Consider the following 22,135-nt stretch of genomic DNA (forward strand, 5'->3'; position numbering starts at 1 on the left):
TTTTAATGTCATTCTATCTCTCACACACATCAGATAGCTTGAAATGATTTCAAGGCTAGCCACAGAGAAGAACTGTACCCTACCTGATAGAGAGAGAACAAATAATCAGACTCTGTCTACCTGGCCTACTGTGCATTTAAATGAATGGGAAAACTGCCTTGGAACAGTGACAGGGCAACAAGCGGTCTCTTTTCACTGTTTGAAATATGATTTCATTGCCTACATTATTGGCCAGCAAGATTTGACCTATTGTGACAGTAAAATAGTGAGAAAATCCCATATTAAGTAAAAATGGGAAGTGCTGCTTTCCTGTGGAATGAGTTATTTCACCTTAACCTTGAAATACCAAAGAGAGGGATAATTATTTTGTTAAATACAAAGAAAAATATACCTGGTATAAAAGTATCTTTAAACTTCTCCTTTTTTTTTTTTTAACCATTTATGCTTAAGTGGGCTTACTTTTCTTTGTGCTGCAACTCTTTAAAAACACTGATGAAAACAGTCTTTCATTTAATAGGTATTAAATTTCATTTAATTCATTCATTAAATGAAATGTTAATATTTCATTTAATAGATAATTAATTCATTTAACGGATAATAGGCCAAAACATTTTTTCTTTTGTAGTAATTCATCAATGTACCTGTGCAAAATCAGCAGCAAGTCGCATTTTCCCACCTTCACCAAGAGGTCTTATGAGACTGGCATGGCGGATAAAAAGTTCAATTGCTCTTTGGGCAATAGCCTCGGTGTTGTCAAAGACAAAATCCAAGCATTCGAAGTGTTTAAAATAGTCACTCATAACTCTGGCAATGAAGCCTTGTAGCTCCTTCATGTACAGAGAACAAGGAACATCAGGTTTTCCTGAGCTGGATAATGACCTGTAAAAGAAAAAGCAGCCCTTTTCAACACCGATGCACTAAATTACACTCTTTGATTTTGTACCCCTCTCCCCACCAATGCTGCTATTTCAATCCTTTGTAATTTTTCCCTTTAATGGTATAAAAGACATTATTTTTTGATAAGTGTTAGCAGAAAACAATGTTTAAAAATTACATTTTAAAAAGTGATTTAGATGCCAGGAGGATTACTGAAGGAATTTTAGAATCCATTTACCTAAAGATTATTGAGAATGAAATAGACAACCATCTGTCTTAGATGAATCATACAAGTTCTACTCTCTGGCCTCTCAAGGTCCCTCCCAGTCTCTCAACTCTCCATCCACTCACATGTTTTGCCTGGTAAATGAATGCATCAATAATGGATCCTGAAATAGCATTTTATACTTTGCAATGGCAGAAAATGCTGCTTTTCCTATACAAATTCTTGGCAAAGATCTCTCTGCTCTTGTGCTATTTAATCAGATCAGTCCAACAGAATTCTGACTGTGGAAATGGTTATGTAACAGTACACATGGTATGCAGTTTTTCCTCCAGATGATGAGGTTTGGAAAGACTTTAATTTGGATCAACAAATGATACCAGCTGATGCTCCACGAAATACTATTTATAATTTATAAATGTTTATAATTGCTTTTTAAAGAATATATTAAAGGAATGTGAAATATTTATAGGAAAGAGATATGCCAAAACTAGCTAACACCTGATATTTTCTAATAAATGAGATCACTGGCTACATCATGCTGAATCTTTTTCAAAAAGCAAGTTAAGTGTTTCCATATTCTGAGAATGACGTAGAGATATTGGTGATAGTGTATAGAAGAACAACAGATATGACTAAAATGCTTAGAGCAAGAGAATGAGTTGAACTTAATTATCTTCAAATACAGCAGTGGTTGCTATAAATAGGATGCTAACCAGAGGTCCGTCACTTCCAGAAGCAGATAGAGATAGAAAAAGCAGGCCTGTGTTCCAGCAGGAAGGGATTGCATACAGGTATAAGACTGTGCCAACAACAGAAAGGCTGCCAAAGGGTGCATGGTGGAACATTTTTGTTTGCAGTATCATCACATGGTGGAGTGGCGCTTGGGTACAGGGGAGCCTTAGTAAATGATGGCCATCTTCGTGTGGAGTTTGGTTTTGCCAGATTCAGACAACTGCATAGCTAGCTTTACTCTAGGTTTGTCACTCCACAAGGCCAGGCTGCAAAAACAAACAAATAAAAGGAAGTCTCCCTCCCCGAAAATGGTGCCAATCTGTTTCATTTTTTAATGTTTACTTTTGATGAATTACAACAATATATAATAAGGGGATACACAGTAATGTTTTATGTAAACAGTGTGGAATGACTGAATCAAGGTAATCAGCATACCCATCACCTTAAATACTTATCATTTATTTCTCCTAACTGCAACTTTGTACCCTTTGACCAACATCTCTCTATTCCCTCCACCCCGTAGCTGCTGCTAACTACCATTCTACTCTGTTTCTATGTGTTCGATTGTTGTAGACAACAGATATGTGAGGTCATGTGGTATTTGTCTTTCTGTGTCTGGCTTACTTCACTTAGCATAATGTTCTCTAGGTTCATCTATGTTGTTGCAATTAACAGAATTCCTGTCTTTCTGAAGGCTGGATGGTATTCCATTGTGTATGTGTACCATCTTTTCCTTATCCATCTGCCAGTCTAAATGTTGGTGGACATTTAGATTGATTCCATAACTTGGCTATTTTTGTAAGTAATGCTGCAACGAACATGGAAGTGCATATATCTTTTTGACATACTGATTTCAAGTTCTTAGGTTATGTACCCAGAAGTGGGACTGCTGGATCATGTGGTAGTTCTATTTTTAGGTTTTTGAGAAACATCCATACAGTTTTCCATAATGGCTGTCTAATTTACATTCCAACCACAGTATACAAGGGTTCCCTTTTCTGTACATCGTCTTTCACACTCGGTATATTTCATCTTTTTGATAAGTCATTCTGACAGGTGTAAGGTGAAATCTCATTGTGGTTTTAATTTGCATTCCCCTGACGTATAGTGATGTTGAATATTTTTTCACATATCTGTTGGTCATTTGTATGTCTTCTTTTGAGAAATGTCTATTCAGGTCCTTTGCCTATGTTTAAATCAGGTTGTTTTCTTGTTATTGATTTGAGTTCCTTATATATTTTGGATGTTAATCCCCGTATCAGACGTATGGCTTGTAAATATTTTCCCCAATCCAGAGGTTGTCACTCCACTCTTGTTTTCTTTGCTGTTCAGAAGCTTTTTAGATAAAAGTAATCACATTTGTCTATTTTTGCTTTGTAGTCTGAGCTCTTGGGATGAAATCCAAAAAAGTTATTCCTCAGATTTTCCTGTTTTCTTTAATTTGTTTTAGTTTCAGGTGTTACATTTAAGTTTTAAATCTATTTTAATTTGATTTTCACATATGGTGTGAGATAAAGGTCCAATTTCATTCTCTGCATGTGGATATCCAGTTTTACTAATACATATTTATTGAAGGAACTGTCCTTATTCCACTATGTGTTCCTGGCATCTCTGTTGAAAATCAATTGACTGTAAATGTGTGAGCTCATTTCTGGGCTCTCTGTTCTGTTTCATTGGTCAATGCCAGTGCACCATGCCATTTTAATCATCATGTAGCTCTGTAATATAGTTTAAAATTAGGTAGTGTGATACCTCTAGCTTTATTTTTGCTCAAGATTGCCTTGGCTATTCAGAGATTTTGGTAGTTCCGTATGAATTTTAGGATTTTTTTTTTCTATTTCTGTGAAAAATGGCATTGGAATTTTGGTAGAGATTGCATTAAATCTGAAGGCTGGTTTGGGTAGTGTGGACCTTTTAATGATAGTCTTTCAATTCATGAACACGGAATATCTTTCCATTTATTTGTGTCTTTGTTTCATTAATGTTTTATTAATGTTTTATAGTTTTCATTGTATAGATCTTTTACTTCCTTGTTTAAACAAAATGCATTTTGTTTCCATTTTCATTTGTCCCAAGATATTTTTGATTTCTCCTTTGATCCATTGGTTGTTCAGGACCATGTTGGTTAAGTTTCACATATTTGCGAAATTTCCAAGATTTCTCCTATTAATGATGTCTAGTTTCATACCATTGTGATTAGAAAAGATATTTAATTTCAGCTCTCTTTAATTTGTTCAGACTTGGTTTGTGGACAAATATATATAAATAGAATAATTAAACATATGCATAACTGAGAAGTGAATGGTAATCTTCATGCCATTAATCTTTTGTGTGAGTGCTCTCCCTTCCACAAAGGGGCTCATCTATCACTTCAATGATGTAGAGTTCTTCTTTCACTGCCTTCTCTTCCCTACTCAAAACTGAAATCCGATATGAGTCACTTTACATTGACTGCAACAATTTTAATCAATGTTCTATGTCAATCAGACATTTACATTTTAAACTTTAATCTGGAAAGAAACACATCAGTCTTTTTAAATGAATTTCAAATACCAAGAAACCATGTTGATGATTACCCTTTACTTACTTATTTATTTATTTAATTTATTTGAGACAGGATCTCACTTTGTCGCTCAGGCTAGATGGAATGCAGCGGCTCGATCTCAGCTCACTGCAACCTCCGCCTCCAGGGTTCAAGCGATTCTCCTGGCTCAGTCTCCTGAGTAGCTTGGATTATAGCTGCCTGCCACCACACCGGGCTAATTTTTGTATTTTTAGTAGAGATGGGGTTTCATCATGTTGGCCAGGCTGGTCTCGAACTCCTGACTTCAAGTGATCTGCCTGCCTCCGCCTCTGAAAGTGCTGGGATTATAGTCGTGAGCCACCATGCCCAGCCCATAATTACTCTTTAAATAGCAGGGGAGTCTGTAACCCTACTACATATAAGTTGGACTTGAAGGTAAACTTTATTTATTGCTTTTACATAGGAATAGGTATGGAGGGCTTGAAGGGTCAGGTTTTCACTATTGTTTTTTATCCCTGGGAGCTGGCCCTAAAATAAAGGCAATTCCTGCTTCTTGACTAATCCAACTCCACCGCATATTTCACATAAGCCATTTACATATGAAACAACATGACATTACAGAATTACTAATCACAAGATTCTACAAAGTAGGAAAATTATTGCCATGGGGGCAATAATTTAAATAAAAGCAGCAGTGCTCCATACGCCTGTACTGCTATAGATGGAGAATAATTTTCACTGGAATCTCAACTGACTGCTGTATACATGAATCTCAATTGACTGTTGTATACACTGAGCCAAAATGAAGTCACCAAAGCAACTGGGAAAAAAAAAACAAGGACAATGTTAGGCACCTTAAAATAATGCTTCATACTCATGGCAACCTATCAGTTGAAGAAACAGTTTGGCTCACTAGTATTTAAGCAAGTTAGTAAAAACATACCTATTTGGGAACTAACTTTCAGCTATTAATGTCTAATGTGTTATCTATAGGCACTAGTTGCAGCTCACCAATTACATTAAAAGTATGTGACCACTGTTATTATAGAATAAGCCTTCAAAAATCAGCTTGTTTTGGTTCCCTTCTGAGAGGCATTCATGATTGATCTAACTGGGACAGTTCAGATCACTTTTGAACAAAAACCATTTCCTCTTAAATATTGGTAATCAGAAGTTATATAGTCCTATGTCATAGTGAGTTCCAAATACAGTATTTTTTTGGTAGAATTCACTTTACTGTTCTGTGCTTCACATATTTTTAAAAATAGAGACTGGTCTTTCCTTTTCTGAGAAAGGGTCTCACATTGTCATTTAGGCTGGAGTGCAATAGCACGATCACAGCTCACTGCAGCCTCAATTCCTTCAGGCTGAAACCATCCCCTTGCCTTAGCTCCCCAAATAGCTGGAACTACGGATGCACACCACCACATCCAGCTCATTTTTGTATTTTTTGTAGAGACAGGGTTTCACCATGTTGCCTAGGCTGGTCCCCAACTCCTGAGCTCAAGCAGTCTGCCCACCTCAGCCTCCCAAAGGGCTGGAATTACAGGCATAAGCCACTGTGCCCAGCCTAGATTGATCTTTTGACATTTCCCGTATTTCCCATGTGGGAGAAGCCAATATGGCCGATTAGAAGCAGCTAGTGTACGTGGCTCTCATGGAGGGGAACAGAAGAGGTGAGTAAATACAACACCTTCAACTGAAACATCCAGAAACCTAGTCGGATAGGGACCAATCAAGGAAACAACCTGACCGACAGAGAATGAAGAAAAGCAAAACAGGACAACAGCCCACCTGGGAGCAATACAGAGCCAGGGGAAACCCCACTGCCTAGAGAAGTGCTTTCACCGGTGATAACTCCAAACACTGGAAAATGCGAGTCTACTAGGGACTGGAGTGGGCCCCAAGCATACTGCAGCAGCCCTACGGAAAAGTGGCCAGACTGTTACATGGGTACCTGTTCCAATATCTCTTCACCAGGCAGGCCTGGGCCTCTAGCCATCCCCAGCCACAGCTATCAAGCCAGAGGCAACTCGGCAACTCCAAGCACAGAGCCTCCAGCGGCAGCTGAGAGCCTCTTTGCCACTGCCCCTGCAGTGGAACTGCCCTTGTCACCCTTGGATTAATGAAAGAGCAAAGACCCTAAGCACCTTATCCACACCTCCAACAAGCTGCAGTCAACCCAAGAAGAGGAAGCCAGTCTGTCTCCCACAGGTCTCCCTGCCCCTCACCCACTGCTTGTCACCAAGGGAACCCCTGGCTTGGGCCCACAGCACAGACCCTCCCTGCTAGGCCCACAGCTTAGACCCTCCCCACCTCCGCTGATTGCTCTGAGTGATTGCTAACATGCATCTGTCTGGGGTGGAGCCCCCAGGAGACAAGCAAACGACCTTTGGCCACAACCACTAATATTGACCTCATAACTGGACATAAAACAATCTTCAACAAATGTAAAAGAACCACAATCATACCAAACACACTCTCAGACCACAGTACCATAAAAACAGAAGACCGAAAATCGCTCAAAACCATGCAATTACATGGAAATTAAACAATTTGCTCCTGAATGACTTTTGGGTAAATACATGAAATTTAGGCAGAAGTCAAGAAGTTCTTTGGGCTGGGCGTGATGGCTCATGCCTATAATCCCAGCACTTAGGGAGGCTGAGGCACGTAGATCACTTGAGGTTAGGAGTTGGAGACCAGCCTGGCCAACATGGTGAAACCCTGTCTCTACTAAAAAAAATACAAAGATTAGCTGGGCGTAGGGGTAGTGTGAGCCTGTAATCCCAGCTACTCAGGAGGCTGAGGCAGAAGAATCGCTTGAACCCAGGAGGTGGAGGCAGCAGTCAGCCAAGATCACGCCACTGCACTCCAGCCTGGGTGACACAGCAAGACTCCACCTCAAAAAAAAAAAAAAAAAGTTCTTTGAAAATAACGAGAACAATGATACAACATATCACAATCTCTGGGACACAGCTAAGGCAGTGTTAAGAGGGAAATTCATAGCACTAAATGCTGACATCAAAAAGCCAAAAAATCTCAAATTAACAACCTAACTTTACAACTTAAAGAATTAGAAAAGCATGAACAAATCAACCACAAAGTTAGCAGAAGATGAGACGTAACAGAAATCAGAGCTGAACTGAGGAAAACAGAGACATGAAAACCATTCAGAAGATCAATGAATCCAGGAGTGGATTTTTTGTAAAAAAATTAATAAAATAGGCCACTAGCTAGACTAATAAAGAAGAAAAGAGAGAAGATCAAATAAACACAACTAGAAACGAAGAAGAAAATGTTACTACTGACTCTACAGGAAAAAAAAAAAATAGAAACTACTATGAACACCTCTATACACAAAAAGTTGAAAATCTAGAAGAGATGGATACATTCCTGGACGCATACACCCTCCCAAGACTGAGCTAGGAAGAAATTGATTCCCTGAACAGACTAGTAATGAGTTCCGAGATTGAATCAGTAATGAATTGCTGATTAACTAAAAAAAGTCTGAGGTCTGATGGATTCACAGTCGAATTTTACCATATGTACAAAGAGCTGGTACCATTCCTACAGAAACTATTCCACAAAATTGAGGAAGAGGGACTCCTCCCCAACCCTCATTCTATGAGGCCAGCATCATCTTGATACCAAAACTTGGCAGAGACACAACAAAAAAAGAAAACTTCAGGCCAATCAAGGAGGCTGCATCCCCGGGACACAAGACTGGTTCAACATATGCAAATCAATAAATGTGATTCATCACAAAAACAGAGCTAAAGGCAGAAACCACATGATTATCTCAAAAGACCCAGAAAAGGCTTCTGATAAAATTTAACACTTTCTCATGTTAAAAATTCTCAATAAATTAGGTATCAAAGGAACATACTTCAAAATAGTAAGAGCCATCCATGACAAATCCACAGCCAACTGTGGGCCAAAACTGGACGCATTCCTTGAAAACCGGCACAAAACAAGTGTGCCCTCTCTCACCACTTCTATTCAACACAGTATTGGAGGTCCTAGCCACAGCAACTAGGCAAGAGGAAGAAATAAAGAACATCTAAATAGGAAGAGAAGAAGTTAAGCTATCTCTGTTTGCAGATGACATGATTCTATATCTAGAAAACCCCACAGTCTTGGCCCAAAAGCTCCTTCAGCTGATACACTTCAGCAAAGTTTCAGGATACAAAATCAATGTACGAAAATCACTAGCATTCCTATGCACCACCAACAGCCAAACTGAAAGCCAAATCAGAAAGGCAATCCCATTCATAATTGCCAAAAAAGGAATAAAACATCTAGGAATACATGTAACCAGGGAGGTGAAAGATCTCTACAATAAGAACTACAAAACACTGCTCAAAGAAATCAGAGAAGACACAAACAAAGGGAAGAACATCCCATGCTCATGGATAGGAAGAATCAGTATCATTATAATGGCTATACTGCCCGAAGCAATCTTCAGATTCAGTGCTATTCCTATCAAACTACCAATGACATTCTTCACAGAACTAAAACCAAGCTATTTTAAAATTCATATGGGACCAAAAAAGAGCCTGAATAGCCAAGGCAATCCTAAGCAAAAGGAACAAAGCTGGAGACATCACGTTACCTGACTTCAAACTATACTACAAGGCTACCATAACCAAAACAACATGGTAATGGTACAAAAACAGGCACACAGACCAATGGAACAGAATGGAAAGCCCAGAAATAAGGTTGCACATCTGTGATCATCTGCTCTTCAATAATGCTGACAAAAGCAAACAGTGGGGAAAAGTTTCCCTATTCAAGAAATGGTGCTGGGCTAACTGGCTAGTCATACACAGAAGATTGAAACTGGACCCCTTCCTTACACCGTACACAAAAATCAACTCAAGATGGATTAAAGACTTACATGTAAAACCCCAAACTAGAAAAACCCTGGAAGACAACGTAGGCAATACTATCCTGGACAAAGGAATAGGCAAAGATTTCATGACAAAGACTCCAGAAGCAATTGCAATAAAAGCCAAAATTGCTAAGTGGGATCTAATTAAACCTAAGAGCTTCTGCACAGCAAAAGAAATTATCAACAGAGTAAACAGACAACCTACAGAATGGAAGAAAATATTTGCAAACTATGCATCTGACAAAGGTCTAAGATCCAGAATCCATAAGGAACTTAAACAAATTCACAAAAGAAAACAACCCCATTAAAAAGTGTGCAAAAGACATGAACAGACACTTCTCAAAAGAAGACATACATGCAGCCAGCAATCACATGAAAAAATACTCAACACCACTGATCATTAGAGAAATGCAAATCAAGGCCAGGCACGGTGGCTCACGCCTGTAATCCCAGCACTTTGGGAGGCCGAGGCGGGTGGATCACGAGGTCAGGAGATCGAGATCATCCTGGCTAACAAGGTGAAACTCCGTCTCTACTAAAAACACAAAAATTAGCCGGGTGTGGTGGCGGGCGCCTGTAGTCCCAGCTACTGGGGAGGCTGAGTCGGGAGAATGGTGTGAACCCGGGAGGCGGAGCTTGCAGTGAGTCGAGATCCCACCACTGCACTCCAGCCTGGGTGACAGAGCGAGACTCCGACTCAAAAAAAAAAAGAAAAAAATCAAAACCGCAATGAGATACCATTTCACACCAGTCAGAATGGTTATCATTAAAAAGGCAAAAAAATAACAGATGCTGGCGAGGTTGCAGAGAAAAGGGAACACTTATACACTGTTGGTGGGAGTGTAAATTAGTTCAACCATTGTGGAAAGCAGTATGGTGATTCCACAAAGGGCTAAAAGCAGAACTATCATTTGACCCAGCAATCCCATTACTGGGTATATATCCAGAGGAATATAAATCATTCTACCATAAAAACCTATGCATGCGAATGTTCACTGCAGCACTATTCACAATAGCAAAGACATGGAATCAACCTAAATGCCCATCAATGACATAATGGATAAAGAAAATGTGGAACATATACATCATAGAATACTATGCAGCCATAAAAATAACAAGATCATGTTTTTTGCGGGAACATGGGTGGAGCTACAGGCTATTATTCTCAGCAACCTATTGCAGGAACAGAAAACCAAATACCACATGTTCTCACTTATAAGTGGGAGATAAATAATGAGAACTTATGAATACAAAGAAGGAAACAACAGACACTGGGGTCTACTTGATGGGGGAGGGTGGGAGGGAGAGGAGCAGAAACAATAATGACAGGGTACTGGGCTTAACACCTGGGTGATGAAATAATATGTACAACAAATCCCCATGACATGCGTTTACCTGTATAACAAACCTTCACATGTGCCCCCAAACCTAATATAAAAGTTAAAAAAAAAAAAGAAACTTTGTAAATGAAATAATGAATAATTTGAAAAAGTAGAAGACAGTGAAATAATATTTTTCTATAAACAGCTAAACTAGTAGATGGAAATTTCATAAAACAGATATTCTTTAAAACAACAAGAATGTAAAGAGAAATAGGACTGTTCAAAAATAGTCACTATGGACTTGGGACTATAAAATATATATCTACATATTAATATTTGAGTGTTTAGCTGTAGTGTGATTAAGTTTTTTAAAAATCACAGCAAACATTTGCAAATAACTATCCTAAATGCTCCACAGTTTTCTAATACACTGAACCAAAACCATTTTACTCCATTTTAAAAGATTTCTGTAAACACTAGGTTAGGAACTATGATTATTATTCTCAGGATACCTATGACATGCATGAGCAAGACACATATGAAACAGGTTTGGAATAACACTGTAGTATTTGTGGCTAGGTGTGATGTGATCAGATTAGATTGCCACATAACCTCCGAGGAAGAAAAATCAACCTTGGAAGAGGCTGAGTCGGAGCTTGCCCAGAGCCAAAGCAGGATTTGGATAAGCACAGTGGCAGAGGCAGGGCATTTTATACAAGGAATACCATGCCTATGCCAAGGGGTAACAAAGGGACTGAAGTAGAGGGTATTTGTGAGAAGTAAGGAAAAGGACAAGCTTGGAAAGGGAAGAGGGTACAAACTACCAAAAGTCCTGAAGTACCAGGCTGAGTCCCACAGACTCATTTTATGTTTCAATAAGACAGAAATGTATGTACATGTAATGTGATACTATTCATAAAGAAAAAATTTTTAAAAAGAGGAGAGAAGTGATGAAAATGAGAACAGAAAAATTTTAATCTGTGAATGGCGCTCACAATGGGTAATGAAGAGGGCTGAAAGCTAATGCCATCACAAAAGGAACAAGGCCTTGGATGGCAGGGCCGCAGCTTAGGGAGTAAGCATAGAGGTGGGAATACAAAACAAAGGCAGTAAAAGTTAGTAAAAATTTGGTTAAAAGTAATTACCCAGAAAAGTCTTCTTGATGCATGGTGATGATTATGGCCTCTATAGCATCTCCCACAGAAGTGAGTAAGGGTTGCACAGCATTTTCCATAAGAGTATGAATAGCCTGAAGAACATAAAAAATAAAAAGAAAAAGAAAAAGAAGAGGCAAAATTAAAGAAAACAACCCAAAGAAATTTGAGATGTGAGTAACACCGTGACTAACAGTTTTCATATTATATCAAATGCAGACTAAGTTAACAGAAGTCTGCTCCTCTCCCTAACCACTGTCAGTAATGATTTTTAAAGCTTAAAATATGTGGAACACGGCACTGAAAAATTTCATCATCCCCACTCTTCTTATTTTTTTTTTTTTTGAGACGGAGTCTCGCTCTGTCACCCAGGCTGGAGTGCAGTGGCCGGATCTCAGCTCACTGCAAGCCCCGCCTCCCGGCTTCACGCCATTCTCCTGCCTCAGCCTCCAGAGTAGCTGGGACTACAGGCGTCCGCCACCACGCCCGGCTAGTTTTTTGTATTTTTTTTTTTTAGTAGAGACGGGGTTTCACCGTGTTAGCCAGGATGGTCTCCATCTCCTGACCTCGTGATCCGCCCGTCTCGGCCTCCCAAAGTGCTGGGATTACAGGCTTGAGCCACCGTGCCCGGCCCACTCTTCTTATTTTCTCCAGAAGGTTCAGTAGTTAAATAAGCCCAGGGAGAAAGGAACGCAGACGCAAGAAGTAGTACCACTAATGAGGTAAAGGTTAAACAAACACATTTAAGTTTCGCAAAAGAGTTACGCAAGACCAAAAGTAATTATTTAAGAATTGGAACAACATCATATGCTTTTAACCAGAGAGAATATAATAAATAGACATTGATTCTTTTTTTTAAACTATTAGGTTCAAGGGTACATGTGCAGATTTATTATATAGGGGTTTGCTGTGTCATGGGGATTTGTTGTACAGATTATTTCATCACCCAGGCACTAAGCCTGGTACCCAATAGTTATTTTCTTCTGCTCCTTCCCCTGTTCCCACCTTCTACCCTTTAAGTAGGTTCCAGTACAATGTTTCTAACAGGCACAACAGTTGGGCATTTCATGAATTAGGTTTCTGTTGAGAGTTCTACAGCAGTGACTCTCAACTGTGGGCAATTTTGCTCCCCAGGAAATATTTGGTATTGCTTAAAGACATTTTTTATTGTCACAGTTGGGGATGGGGGTACAAATTTGTTACTAGCATCTGGTAGGTAAAGAACAAAGATACTGCTAAACATCTTACGGAATACAGAACAGCCCGTATAACAAAGAATTACCCAGCTCAAAATGTTGATAGTGCCATGGTTGGGAAACTGTTCAACAGGGAGGTATAAATCATCAGTTACTTGAAGTAAAATCCTAGGTCTTACTTATGGCTTTTTAGTGTGAAAATAATGACCGAGGCTCAAAACACATAAAATCAAAAATGTAAATATATTATATACACTTCAAAGATAATTAAATATAATGAAGATAGACAGTTCTGGCTCATACAAATGATCAAAATCAATGAGGAAAGGTAAAATATAGGGCCCTTAATCATTAAATTCCTAATCTATAACCCTTAATCTCTGGTAAAAATAAATATACAATGTACAGGATTTTGTGTGTGTGTGTGTGTGTGTGTGTGTGTGTGTACATATAGTTTGCCCTCCATACAGGAGCTCAGAGTCTAGTGAGAATAGTTAAAAAGTTATGCAGGTCGAGTAACCCAAAATCCAAAATCTGAAAAGGTCCAGTGAGCACCTTCCTTTGAGCGTCATGTTGACACTCAAAAAGTTTTGGATTCCCAGGCATAGGAGTTTGGGAAAACTGAGGCACTTGGGAAACCACAAGACATTCAGCGCATATGGAGCATAAATGCCTGGAAGAGACAGAGGCAGCAAGAGGTGTACTTTGTATAGGCTACTAAGAAGTTAGGAATTTATCCTAAAGGAACCAGGAAACCAATGATGGGTATTAAGCAATACACAAAATGTGGTTAATGATTTGGATTTAGGAAAAAACCATGTTGGAAAGTAAACTGGATAAATTAGACTACAAAAAGGAGTACAACTATAAGGCCACAGCAGTGGTACAGAGCTGCTGCAGAGTGAGAGAGGGAGCTTAAAAAGGACAGAGCCAGAGAAGACTGCCTAATTTTAAGTTTAAACTTGGCACGAGTCTTCAGCTAATTCATTAACAATGCATGTGCAGAGCAAACTAAATGTGGCTTGCAAATGAGGCTTAAAGAAGTGAACTGATTGAGGTGTGGCCAACTGAAGGTATGACAGTACACAGTTTGAGTATAACCAAGTTAATTGCCTGCTAAAGCAAAATTACCAACATGCTTATAAGAAATGTAAAAAAAAAGAAAAAAAAATCCTGTTTCTACACAACATAACATTCACAGTGTTCAGGATTTATTCAAAATTACTAGACATATAAAATTTTATCAATTCTCAAGGGAAAAGACAATCAAGAGATGCTAACCCTGAGATGAACCGGACTCTAGAATTATCAGGCAAGAACCTCAATGAGGCAAGGAAAAATATGCTCACAATAAATAAAATAATAGGAAATCTCAGTAGAGTGAATGAAGATATATATTTTAAAAAGGTAATTTTAAACTAAAATAATATAGTATCTGAAATTGTAAAATTCACTGGATAGGCTTAGTAGAAGAATTATGCATACAGATGACAGAGGAAAGAGTCAATGAACCTTAAGATAGAATTAACAGAAATCTCTCTGGAGGAGAAGAGAAAAAAACACTAAAAAATAATTAAACCTATGAAACAACTGCAAAATATCTAATATACTGGTCACTGGAGTCCTGTAAGAAGAAAAAATAATGGGGCAGAGAGAGAATGAGGCAGCAAAACTACTTGGGAGGGAAAAAGGCCTCATACTTCCCAAAATAATGAAAAGCACGAATTTACAGATTCAGGAAAATCAGCAGATCACAAACAGGATAATTTTGTGAGAACTATGCACATCATAAACTGCTGAAAAGCAAAGGTAAACAGAAAATCTTGAAACTAGCCAAAAAGAAAAAAAAAAAAAGATTACATACAAGGGAATTAATTTTAATAAGTAATAACTTCTTATCAGAAAGCATGGAGGCCAGAAAACAGTGGAACATATTTTAAGTGCTGAGAGAAAAATATCTCTCAAACCCGTATTTCTATTTTCTGTATAAATATCTTTCAAAGATGAAGTGAAATACATTTCTGGCAAAAGAAAATTAGCAGTGTTCTTTGCCATCACACTCACATGATAAAATTTAATTTAAACTCATCAGATTTTAAATGATGATTTAAAATAATCATTAAAGATCATCATTTGGCTGCTCTGCCTATGAAGTATCCATTCTTTTGTTTATTTTCTTAATAGACTTGCTTTTGCTTAAAAAAAGGTAAAATCATCAACATTTAATTCTGTTATCAGAATTAAATTAGAAATCAGTAACAAGATATATGCAGAACCCAAAAGTAATTAGAAATTTTAAAAACACATTTCTAAATAATCCATGACTCAAATAAGAAATCACAAAGGAAATTAGAAAAATATTTCAACCTGAATGAAGATACAAGTATTCACAGAAAAATTGCAGTGCTAGTGGAAAATTTACAATGTTAAATGTTTATTTGTGGGGAAAGTGGTCTAAAATTACTGATGTAAAGTCTCAAATAATCTTAAAAAATAGCAAAGAAAACTCATAAATCCAAAGATAAACAGAAAATATTGAAACTAACAAAAAGAAGAAAATAAAAAAAGATAAAAGCAGAAATCTATGAAATAGAAAACAGAGAAAACTAATAAAGCTAAAAGCTGTTTCACTGAAAAGATTAACACAGTTGCTAAACTCCTAGCTAGATTGATCGAGAAAAAAACAGAAGAGAACACAAATCAACAATATCAAAAATGAAAAAGAGGTTATTCTTATAGGTCCCAAAGACATCAAAAAGACAGTTAAGTGAGCTCAGCACGGTGGTTTATGACTGTAGTCCCAGCCACTTCAAAGGCTCAGGCAGAAGGATCCCTTGAGCACAGGAGTTCAAGGCTGTAGCACGCCATAATCGTGCCAGTGAATAGCCACTGCACTCCAGCCTGGGCAGCATAGTGGAATCCTGTCTTTAAACAAACCACAAAAGGATAGTAAGTATTACATAGATTTTTCTGACAAATTAGATAACTAAGATGAGTAGATAAATACCTTCAACGTCACAAAATATCAAAGCTCATTCAAAAAGAATAGATACCACAAATAGCCCTTTCTCTATTAAATGAATTAATGTGTAGTTATAAGCCTTTCTACAGAGAAAACTACAGGCCCAGATGGCTTCACTGGTGACTTCTACTAAACACTTCAGGAAAAAACGAAAACAAAAACAAAAACAAATTCTACACAAACTCTTCTAGGAAACAGAAGAGGAGGAAACACTTTCAAACTCATTTAGTGAAGCCAGTACTAACTTGCTACCAAAACCAAATAAAGACAGAAAATTTTATGACAATATTCCTTATGAATATAGATGTAAGTATCCTTAATAAAAATTAAGTAAACCAGTATCCAGGAATACATAAAAAGATACATTAAATATCCAGCCATACATAAAAAGGGTAATACATCATGACTAAGGTTGGTTTGATATTTGAAAATAAATTACTATAATATACTTCATTAGCAGAATAAAAGAGTAGAGCTATATGATTATTTCAATAGATGTGGAAAAAGCTATTTAATGAAACTCAACACCATTTATAATAAAAAATAGAAAACTAAGAATAGAAGGGAACTTGTTTAGTCTGACAAAGGTCATCTATCAAAAACCTACAGCTAACATTATTATATCATTAACCTATAGCTAATACTATACTTAAAACAGTAAAATACTGAATGCTTTACCCCCAGGTCAGAAACAAGTAAATGAGGTCCATTCTCACCAGTTCTATTCAACACTGTACTGCAGATCCTGGACAGTGAAACAAGGCATGGAAAAACAGGCATAAAGATCAGAAAGTAAGAAATAAAAATCTCTATTTGCATAAGAAATGGTGGTTTACAGAGAAAACTGTACTGCTGCGTGAGGTTTCCCACTTAGGGAAAATATGAAATAGGAAGAGAAGAGAGCATCTTGGGGAATGCCTTCATTTTAAGGATGGATAGAAACTAACAACTAACAAGGAAACTGAGAAAGGAGATTAGATTATATTTCATATGCTCTTTACAACGCAGGGAAATATGTTATACATTTTAAAAAGATTTACCTAAAATAGTTAAAATTACAAAAATATTGGAGCCTCAGCAATCTGGAATATTCCTTTATATAGAACATCAAACCCACACAAAAAGGGAGAAAGAAGCATTGCCATATATAAATTTGGCAACGTAATCACTATCTGCACAAGACAAATCTCAAAAAAAAATGGATCAGAATTACTGGGCCAAGGGGTTTAAATGGTACTTATATAGCTATGGTGGTTATAATGAAATAACTCTAAATGTATACTCAATATTAATTATGCCATTCATGACATATTAGACAATTTTTAGAATATGTGATGATGGAGACTGCACGTTCTGCTCGCCACCCCAACCCTGCTCTGCTCCCTCTCCAACTTCACTCCTGCTCCTCTGCTCTCACTCACTCTGTTCCAGCCACTCTGGCCTCCTGGCTGTTCTGTGACTATTACAAGCCTGTCCAATTCAGGTCTCTATTCCTGGAACACTTGCCCCAGATGGCTGCTTGGCTCACTCCTTCAGTTCCTTCAGATTTTTGTTAAAATGTCTCTTGATTGGAGAAGCCTATATAAAATAGCACTTTCCTTCCATCCCCATTCTCTATCCTTTACTGTGCTCTATTTTTTATCATAGCACTTGTCACCACTGGGCTCCTCACGACAATAAAAGCTCTACACGGGAAAGGACTTTATTTGTTACTTTCACTGTGTATCACTAATACCTGGCATATGATAGACAATAAATATTTCTGAATAAATGAAAAAAAAGAATATGTAATGATGAACCTCAAGCCTAAAATAACATTTAATTTTGGATAAAATCTCAAGGTAGAGAAGAAAAGACTGTTATAAGTCTATATATTTTTCAGTAAGTTAAAAAGTACGTTTCATATCTTGTCTATCAAATAAAATCAAACAGATTTCTGGTTTGGGCTGCAGGCATTTATACATCATAACTTTCTCCCTTGAATTCAAAGTGATTTATTAAATTTCCAACAATTGTATGAAATTTCAACATTCCTTTTTATTCTAAGTCAGGGGTTTTGTTTTTCACTTAATAAGTCATAACAGTTTTTTTATAAGACTTAAAGAGCAAAGTTAAAACTTTCAGTGAGTGTATTAACATGAGCAGTGAAGTCTCCAACTGATGAGGTCACTGCAGGAGGGCCTTGTACTTATTGCTAGTCTTCTGTTATCCAGTTCATAAAGGCAAAATTGGTATATCTTAGTGAAGTACAGACCCAGCTACACACAGCACTGGTCCTGGTAAGCAAACCTTAGAGTGACAGCTACAGCCCAAGATTAGGGCAGTTTTCCCTGCACTGACTCCAGCTCCCTGCCTAAAGTGACTAATATTAAAAGAATAATCTTTGTTGTCTGTTAAAAATAAAGATTCAGAGAAACTACCCTATACTGAAAACAGTCCATGAGTAATTTCTATTTTTAACTCTCCAAGTGATTTTTATCATCAAAGTGAAGGCACTCTGTCTTAATCCAGAGAATGGACTTTCTGAAACTATGGGTTGTGTCGGACCATTAGAGGTCAAAAAAATCAATTCAGTGGTCACTATCGTGATGTTTTAAAGAGTAATACACTAGCATAGAAAATATTAGAATGCATACACAAAATAAGGATAAGTATTATTTTGTGAAACTTCTGTATCAATCATAAATGTGTAGAGAAGTACACTTTATGCAATTACATACGTGTATATATATTTATAAATGCTTATGTATTATGTATGAGGGCACAAAGTAAAATGTACTTATTTTGGGTAGTTATCAAAAAGTGTTTGATAGTTACTGCTAGAAGAAAAAAATATGGAATTATAGAAGAGTATCCATTCCCTGTCTGGAACCAAGAATGTTAAGACTTTAAGGCTTGTTGTATTGACCTGATGTTATGATCAACGATACGTATGCCAACCTTACTAAAAACAATTATTTTATTATGGAAAAATATTTAAAGCACATTGGGGGAAAAAGGGATATAGAGAAAGCATACAAGTGTACTTTTAATACATTGGGGGAAAATAGACTGTCTCCTTCTCTTACCCTCAATGAATCAATCCATTCATATATGAATTTAGTTATATTTTGGTGCCTGTTAAATCCTCATTCCCTGTAAATTCTAAAGCATTTGACTTTAGAAGCTCCCCTCCCCTCTAGGATTTGTGACACAGTATTCTCCTAATTTTCTTCCTTCTTCTGATTGTTCTTTCCTTGTTTCCTCTTTTCTCTAAATATGTGTTTCTCCTTAGGGTTTACTTCTAGACTTTCATCTCAATTTTAAAACTCTCCCTTAGAGATGTAAATCCAATATAATAGTTGAAATCTATTACCTTTGTGTAGGTTTATTGTACCATTTTATAGATGCAGAAACTAAGGCAATAGAGAGCTTATTTACTTGTTTGAGGTCATTTGAGCTTATTTAACCATATAGCTGGTTAAATAGCTGAGATGGGATTCATATACAGGTAGTTTGGCTCCAGAGTCTATGCTATATGGCCTTAGTTACTTACTTACCAAGTACTGAATAAATATTAGCAAATACAGGAATGATGGTGGCAAAGTGTAGTAGACATAACTCTTTAGAGTTAATGAGGTCTGCATTTACCAGCGATATGACCTTGAGCAAGATATTATTTCTAAGATGTATAAAGTGGGAATACAAATACATAACTTGAAGGGTTGTAGTAATATTTCAAAATGTACCTCTCTAGTACTGTTGTAAGAATGAATAATTTGCCTGCTTTTAAAAGAGATACTGTCAACTACATATGGCTCTGAATCTCATACCATTATTTTCTATGAAATTTCCTAAATAATAGAAAGGGGGTATACTTATGTTTGTATATAAAAAATGAGAATACATTCTGGTTTTATGCCTCAGTTTAAAGTGGGGTTTCTCAACCTTGGCATTACTGACATTTTGGACTGGAAAATTCTCTTATGAGAGAGGGGTGGGCATTGTCCTATGCATCGCAAAATGTTCAGCAAAATCCTTGGCCTCTACTCACTAGATGTCAGTAGCATCTCCACCTTGTCATGACAATCCAGAATGTCTCCAGATGCTGTCAAATGCCACCTAGGGGACAAAATGATTCTGGTGGAGAACCATTGCTTTACTGGAATAATACTGGGTTGTACTGCCATTAGATAAATACATGTAAGACTCTTGCTTCTAACAACAGGCCCCGGTGTGTGATGTTCCCCTTCCTGTGTCCAAGTGTTCTCATTGTTCAATTCCCACCTATAAGTGAGAACATGCGCTGTTTGGTTTTCTGTTCTTGCAATAGTTTGCTGAGAATGATGGTTTCCATCTGCAACCATGTCCCTACAAAGGACATAAACTCATCCTTTTTTATGGCTGCATAGTATTCCACGGTGTAGGAGGGGGGAGGGATAGCATTAGGAGATATACCTAATGTAAATGACGAGTTAATGGGTGCAGCACACCAACATGGTACATGTATACATATGTAACAAACCTGCATGCTGTGCACATGTACCCTAGAACTTAAAAGTATAATAAAAAATAAAAAAGAAAATATAAACAACAACAAAAAAGACTCTTGCCTCTATATATATAACTGTCATAAGTAGAACACAATCTGTAGACACCAAAAGGGTCTATTTTTAAATTCTAGAAAACATAAACACTCTCGTTATCTACTCTCTTTAGGATAATTATAAACATGCTACTTTTGTATATATACAGGATTCTGAATTATAAAATGTAACATTTCCCACTCAGCAAAACAAATAATCCTAAAACCACTTTGATCTATAGAGTCAAAGATTAAATTCTTTTACCTTTAGAGCTGAAATTATAGTTTGCTCAGCTGCCGGTGGGAATGAGCTCTGACTGGAAACAACCTAGAACAAGGTTTTGATCCAGTTATAGTTTTGCTTAAGTCTATTTCTGTAAATACTAATTTTCATCATAGCATAATAAAGCTGTTTCCACAAACTATATATACAATATTATCATTGCTTTATAGTAATATCTTATACATGATTTTAAAAATCAGTATTTATTAAGATAGGTTGAAAAATAATTTTGTCTATAAAGAAAATACATACTTCAAATAACAATAATAAATACTGAGAGCTAGGTTTCCTTTATTCATGTTACATAGGTTTTAATTATAAAGTTTAAACTGGAAAAGGTCAGAATAAAGCCATATTTACTCATTTCTTTCACTCATGTCTTTAGGCTGACTCTAATTTCCAACAAGTCTTTAAAATAAAAATGTCAGCATTTCAATTTTTACAAATCAATACAAACATCATGAAAATTTTGAAAATATCAATAAAGACATTTAAAGTAGGCTAGATAGAACACAATCTTTCCTTGCTTATGGTGCTTTGGAGTAATGATTAAAGAAAATGGAAAATACATCATTTCTGAGATTTACCTGTTAATAACTCTTTAACATGCCTTTTGTTTAGTGTGTAAAATACACATTTTTAGAAACCCCTAATTGATCAAAGGACTTGTTAAAATCTTTAAATAAGTGAGTAACAGTCACTTAGAATTATTCTAAAACACAATCTAGTTATTAAAGCTTATACTATAAGTCAAGTTTTCAAGAACATCATTTAACCATTAGCTTTCTTCAGGTCTTCTAAATTGTTATCTTCCTATTTATAACATATTTCAAAAATGACCTATAGAGAATAATTAAGCACAAGCTACTCCAAAGTCACAGATGGACTTGGAAGTGTTGCTTTTTTAGTAATTAACAATACAGTTCACCTTAGACATAATATATGGAGGCAAACAAGTTAAGGTTCAGCCATTTCTTTTAAATGCCTAGTAGAAAAACAGCAAAATGAATACACATTATCTATTTGTAAGCATTCATCAGTGATTATATCATAAAAATTCAGTTTTTAATACAGTTCCTCCCTGACTTTTTAACGCAAAGATATTAATAGAACATTTTTGACATGTTGGAGGGCTTCAGCATTCTTATTCTGTCATCAGCTTTGCTATAATTTACTATCATCCACACTATATCAAATTACACATTTCAATAAGTATGAAATATGTATGATTTGTCCTCCAATAATTTGCTCAATAAACTTAATTAACTTGAGGATCTACAGTTCATGTGTTTTAAACTGAATGTACAAACAAAAAGTCATACAAACAATGAAGGCCAGAATC

General features: G+C 36.7%; 1 protein-coding gene across 1 annotated transcript in view; it reads right to left on the reverse strand.

Annotated features, from left to right (window-relative positions):
* COG5 (component of oligomeric golgi complex 5) overlaps positions 1-22,135 on the reverse strand; it is a 363,078-nt gene that overhangs the window by 33,382 nt on the left and 307,561 nt on the right. Inside the window, exons 16-18 of the mRNA XM_015134669.3 lie at positions 20,776-20,838; positions 11,720-11,823; positions 642-879 (exon numbers count right to left, since the gene is read on the reverse strand). Coding sequence (XP_014990155.2) covers positions 642-879; positions 11,720-11,823; positions 20,776-20,838 — 405 coding nt within the window. The remainder of the gene's footprint in view (positions 1-641; positions 880-11,719; positions 11,824-20,775; positions 20,839-22,135) is intronic.

The sequence above is a fragment of the Macaca mulatta genome, chromosome 3, assembly GCF_049350105.2.
Source record: "Macaca mulatta isolate MMU2019108-1 chromosome 3, T2T-MMU8v2.0, whole genome shotgun sequence".
Lineage (NCBI taxonomy): Eukaryota > Metazoa > Chordata > Mammalia > Primates > Cercopithecidae > Macaca > Macaca mulatta.